The sequence below is a fragment of the Salvelinus alpinus genome, chromosome 18 (genome assembly GCF_045679555.1).
Source record: "Salvelinus alpinus chromosome 18, SLU_Salpinus.1, whole genome shotgun sequence".
Taxonomy (NCBI): Eukaryota; Metazoa; Chordata; class Actinopteri; order Salmoniformes; family Salmonidae; genus Salvelinus; species Salvelinus alpinus.
The window spans coordinates 4,252,236-4,258,235 of NC_092103.1; the positions used below are offsets into that span (position 1 = coordinate 4,252,236).

Genomic DNA, 6,000 nt, shown 5'->3' on the forward strand with positions numbered 1-6,000 from the left:
GAGCTTGACTGTAAACAGTGCCGTGTCAGAGGCACACTGCAGCTATAGTTGAACATGACTACCAGCATCATAATCTAAAACGCCCCCAGACCCCTATTGTTGTTGTGGCTCCTTACCCCATGCCCAAACTCAATCCAATCCACATGCCTTCAGTGCATGGGGCGGCAGGTAGCCTAGTCGTTAGAGCATTGGGCCAGTAACCAAAAAGTTGCTAGATTGAATCTCCGAGCTGACAAGGTAAAAACATATGTTGTTCTGCCTCTGAACAAGGCAGTTAACCCACTGTTCCCAGCCTGTCATTGTAAATAAGAATTTGTTCTTAACTGACTTGCCTAGTTAAATAAAGGTTAAATTAAAAATGTATAAAGTGCAATGCAGTTAACTCAGTAAGTGCAAGGTCTCCCTCAGTGAAAAACAATGTTGAGGAAAGTTTGGGATATGGAGGATTGGAATAGCTTCAAGGCAATAACAGAAAACTTGTGAATTCCGCTAATGCATGTAAGATTGTAAGGGTTCATCCACCTCTGGCCTGCTCGCCTCCCTACCACTGAGGAAGTACAGTTCCCGCTCAGCCCAGTCAAAACTGTTCGCTGCTCTGGCCCCCCAATGGTGGAACAAACTCCCTCACGACGCCAGGACAGCGGAGTCAATCACCACCTTCCGGAGACACCTGAAACCCCACCTCTTTAAGGAATACCTAGGATAGGATAAAGTAATCCTTCTCACCCCCCCCCCCCCCCCCCTTAAAAGATTTAGATGCACTATTGTAAAGTGGCTGTTCCACTGGATGTCATAAGGTGAATGCACCAATTTGTAAGTCGCTCTGGATAAGAGCGTCTGCTAAATGACTTAAATGTAAATGTAAATGTAAGATGAGAGGTTTGTTTGGTGATCCGAGCAGAAAGTTACATATATTCTTCCAATAATGACTTTGAAAGTGGACATTCTGTTGTCCACTTGAGATATGCTACTGTCTGGCAGACATACTCATGTTTCCTTTCTAGTACGGAACACATTACTTCACCTCCACTTTGGGCAGGGGGTTAAGGGTTTAATAACTTGTGTTTGGATACCTCTCGTTTCACATTAATCCAGATATGCAAATTGCCCTTCTGTGTCATAACCTGCTACTGTTGAATGCTCTGTTGTGTTTGAGCAGTAGCCTAGGCATCGCTACAATTATACAATTATTTGCAGAACATCAAGATATGCCTCGCATTTTCCCTCCAACTCAAAAAATCATTGAGAGGCTACAGTGGAAATGCTCTTTCCAAATCAGTTGTTGAGAAGTGAAGTTTGGGGAAAGTGTTCCAAATTTGAGTATACATCTTAAAAAGCGTATTCTTCATTATTTAGGTTTGTCTTGATTTTGAAGTAGGTCTATGTCTGCTAGTCAATGTCTTTACACGTCGCAATGTCACATAACTATGCTGCCTTTGATGTTGGCTAAGAAAATTAACAATAGTGACATAATTTGGATAATTTAAAATAAATTATAGACCTACAAATTAGTGTGACATTAATAATAAACTGACAATATTACTATTTATGAGGCTGCATATATTTGAACAGGCTACAAAACAATGTGGTGTTAAAGCCTCTGAAGTATTATCTATTATCATAACACGTTTAGTGATAAAATATGGTTGTTTTCCCGGCCCAGTAGCTCGAGTTAATGATTGGCTAATAACGGCACCGACAATTGGTTCACCTTTGTACTGCGAGTGCAGATCTAAGCGTGCCTACTACCGTATCACGCCTCGTTCGTGTGTCTTTATGTGCACCGATTATTTGTTTTACTGTACCAGAGAGAAGAGGTTGGAGTGGCAGTCTTCAAGGCTTGCCCCGTTAGCCACCCAATTCGCTGCCGTAGTCATAATCGTCCGCCGTTCGGGTCGTCAGTACTGGGCATGTCGAAATCCTTGATCGGTAACAAGACCGAGCAGTGGTGGCAAATCGGTTCCCTCACAAGTATGCCACACCACCGCCAAAACACGGGTAATTGTCTAACAGATCAATGGCTAACCTTAAGTAGCCCAAATATTTTGTCAACTGTCATAAAAAAAGAACCCGTCTGAACAGAGGGTGTATTCAAAGAAAGGATTCTAAATGTATCAATAACCCCATTTGATTGTATAGCCTACCAAAACGAATGGTTTGTTTTTGTACATCCAAGTGTGTTCGCAGATCAGAACATTGTTACTGTCCAGCTCAGGCGATCCAAACCTGATCATTGTCAAACGCAGAAAGCATGTAGGCTAGGCTAAAATGTATCCGTGTCTTAATCCATGGAGAAAAATGTCCATCCGTGTCCATGCCAGTCTTTCCGATGATACTTTAATGATTAAATAATAGTGTAATCCATGCGAAGTAGATCGATTATTTTCTTCCTGAGCGGAAAAATCCATCAAAATGCGTGGTTAGTCCGAAAACTTCTTATAGAAAAACGCTGTAGTTTATTACGCGTGTATTATCCACTAATTAAACACTACTAAATGGACCGTTTAGGTGTCGAAGAACAGTCTGTTGCAAATTGCATGCAAGAAATCTGAATTCGATTCCGTCAGCCCCCACAAGGCAAGCTGATGCACCAGTTGTGATAGTTTTCGAGAATTGCATGCGCTATTAATAGCTTTCTTTCTTAACACCACCGTTCCCCTCACAATGTAGCCTACCACATACAACAGGCAACTGTGAACAGGAATGTTTAATCCTTGTTTCACTTTGCAAATAACGTCAGACTGCAGACAAGCGAGGCTAAAAATACAGGTTGCTCTTTCGTCGGGTAATCCAAGGTGGACCGCAAGAGAGTTGATGGTCTCGCAACCAAAAAGGCTATTAAATGTGTCAATTTTAAACGTTTTCGTATTCTTCATCGAAAAAAAGTATGCTCCGTCCAACAGCAGGAAAACGGCAGCAGTAGACCGAGGTTAAAAAAGATCCTTCCTTCCTTTCTGTTTTATATCATTACCAAATGTCCTCCCAGTCTCCCAGCAATTAACTATAGACCTTAAAATATTTGTTTAGCTTGAAATAACAGTAGATGCAATAATGTATCCAAGAAAACGTTGATAATCCAGCAATGGTGACAATCCTTATCTGACGTTATGATGATCAAATAAATGTTTCACGCTGGTCAGGAGTCCAGTCTCGTTATCTCCCTTAAAAAAAACATACCTTTTTTAAAAACGTGTTCCCTCTTAAGGCAAGATTTATGATTGATTAAAAATAATCAATTAAAACGTCGATTATATGCGATGTTTCTCATCAAGGAATTCAGAAGCAACGAATCCCTTTCCAGGCATTGTTTATGTCTCAGTCAGTGTCTTTTCTGTAATATTCGTATGAAAGCGTATGTGAGTAGGCTATGTATAAATATGTGTGGCTCACTCTGTATGTGAGCGTGCTGAGTGCTTACGCGAACAGCCGCTAGCAGCGTCGCGCACTATCTGCCAGCCCACCACGCATAGCAATGTAATGGCGGCCGGCAGTTTACGAGAGACTCGCTTTCCCATTTGGCCAAGTAGAGTCCTCACGTGATCAAAGCAAGGGATTACAGCACTGTTTAGAATCTTTGATACAGGCTTTGATGCGACGCTAGAGGCGCCAGTGGCTTTCACTGACAATCAGCTCTCATCGAAGCACATCACACATCATCTCCCTAACTGTTACAGTGTAGGCTATTCATATGAGTGTTACATTGGTACATTGGTACATTGTTACACCTAACAATATAAGACAATATAACTGTGTTGTCATGTGTTTCTGCCTTGATATGTTGTTGTTTTAATTCTCTCTTTATGTAGTGTTGTGTCTCTCTTGTTGTGATGTGTGTTTTGTCCTATATTTATATTGTATTTCTTTTTTAAATCCCAGTCCCCGTCCACGCAGGAGGCCTTTTGGTAGGCCATCATTGTAAATAAGAATTTGCTCTTAACTGACTTGCCTAGTTAAATAAAGGTTAAATAAAATAAATGAATAACTGGTGCAGTAAATGTATCAATGGAATTATTACCAGGCCTACACATGTTAGTATTACATCACAGTTGCATTTCCTTCATTGTTAAATGGTAAGAGACTGTTGCATTATCATTAATACATAATGTAACCAGTCACAGTAGAGCATATCTACAGTGACCCCAGGGCCAGGGGATGTCATAATCAATGAGTGGAAGCCAGAATCAATGACATCCATGAGAGTGTCACAGTAAGTGTCACTACACCTTGTCATCTTTCCTTTTTTTCGCCCTCAGAGCAGCCTCAATTCATCTGGGCATGGACTCTACAAGGTGGCGAAACCGTTCCACAGGGATGCTGGGCCATGTTGACTCCAATGCTTACCACAGTTGTGTCAAGTTGGATGTATGTCCTTTAGGTGGTGGACCCTTCTTGATACACACAGGAAACTGTTGAGCGTGAAAAACCACGCAGCGGTGCAGTTCTTGACACAAACCGGTGCGCCTGGCACCTACTACCATACCCTGTTCAAAGGCACTTAAATATTTTGTCTTGCCCATTCACCCTCTGAATTGCACACATATACAATCCATGTCTTAATTGGCTTAAAAATCTGTCTAAAATTCTAAGGGGGGGCTCTACTAAACTGACATGGAATTGTTTTAAGATATTTATACCATGGATCATTTAGATATTTGATTTTGAATGTTAGCACCTCTGTATGTATTTTTTTTAAATATACAAAAATTATTTGATAAAAAATTGCATTTGGCCCATAGAAACGCATTGAATAATACATTCCTAAATAGCAAAAATATATATATACAGTTGAAGTTGGAAGTTTACATACACCTTAGCCAAATACATTTAAACTTAGTTTTTCACAATTCCTGACATTTAATCCAAGTAAAAATTCCCTGTCTTAGGTCAGTGAGTATCACCACTTTATTTTAAGAATGTGAAATGTCAGAATAATAGTACAGAGAATTATTTATTTTAGCTTTTATTTATTTCATCACATTCCCAGTGGGTCAGAAGTGTACATACACTCAATTAGTATTTGGTAGCATTGCCTTTAAATTGTTTAACTTGGGTCAAACGTTGCGGGTAGCCTTCCACAAGCTTCCCACAATAAGTTGGGTGAATTTTGGCCCATTCCTCCTGACAGAGCTGGTGTAACTGAGTCAGGTTTCTAGTTCTCCTTGCTCGCACACGCTTTTTCAGTTCTGCCCACAATTTTTCTATGGGATTGAGGTCAGGGCTTTGTGAAGGCCACTCCAATACCTTGACTTTTTGACCCTTAAGCCATTTTGCCACAACTTTGGAAGTATGCTTGGGGTCATTGTCCATTTGGAAGATCCATTTGCGACCAAGCTTTAACTTCCTGACTGATGTCTTGTGATGTTGCTTCAATATATCCACATAATTTTCCATCCTCATGATGTTATCTATTTTGTGAAGTGCACCAGACCCTCCTACAGAAAAGCACCCCCACAACATGATGCTGCCACCCCCGTCCTTCACGGTTGGGATGGTGTTCTTCGGCTTGCAAGCATCCCCCTTTTTCCTCCAAACATAACAATGATCATTATGACCAAACAGTTCTATTTTTGTTTCATCAGACCAGAGGACATTTCTCCAAAAAGTACGATCTTTATCCCCATGTGCAGTTTCAAACCGTAGTCTGGCTTTTTTATGGCGGTGTCACGGCCATTGGAAAAAGAGGACCAAGGTGCAGCGTGGTGAGCGTACATACTTTTAATAGTAGATGTCGCCAACAAAACAATAAACAATACCAAAACAAACCGTGAAGCTTAAGGCAATGTGGCATAAAACAAAGTTAACTTCCCACAAAGACAGGTGGGAAAAAAGGCTACCTAAGTATGGTTCCCAATCAGAGACAACGATAGACAGCTGTCCCTGATTGAGAACCATACCCGGCCAAAACATAGAAATAGAAAATCATAGAAACACAAAACATAGAATGCCCACCCCAACTCACGCCCTGACCAAACCAAAATAGAAACATAAAAAAGATCTCTA

General features: G+C 40.8%; 1 protein-coding gene across 3 annotated transcripts in view; it reads right to left on the reverse strand.

The window, feature by feature from the left end:
* Nucleotides 1-3,440, reverse strand: part of LOC139543540 (mediator of RNA polymerase II transcription subunit 13-like) — a 108,441-nt gene extending 105,001 nt beyond the window's left edge. For all 3 annotated transcript variants that reach the window (XM_071349719.1, XM_071349720.1, XM_071349718.1), the window contains exon 1: nucleotides 1,806-3,440. In XM_071349719.1, the coding sequence (XP_071205820.1) occupies nucleotides 1,806-1,877 (72 nt within the window). In that variant the 5' untranslated portion in view covers nucleotides 1,878-3,440. The remainder of the gene's footprint in view (nucleotides 1-1,805) is intronic.
* Between the last annotated feature and the right edge of the window lie 2,560 nt (nucleotides 3,441-6,000).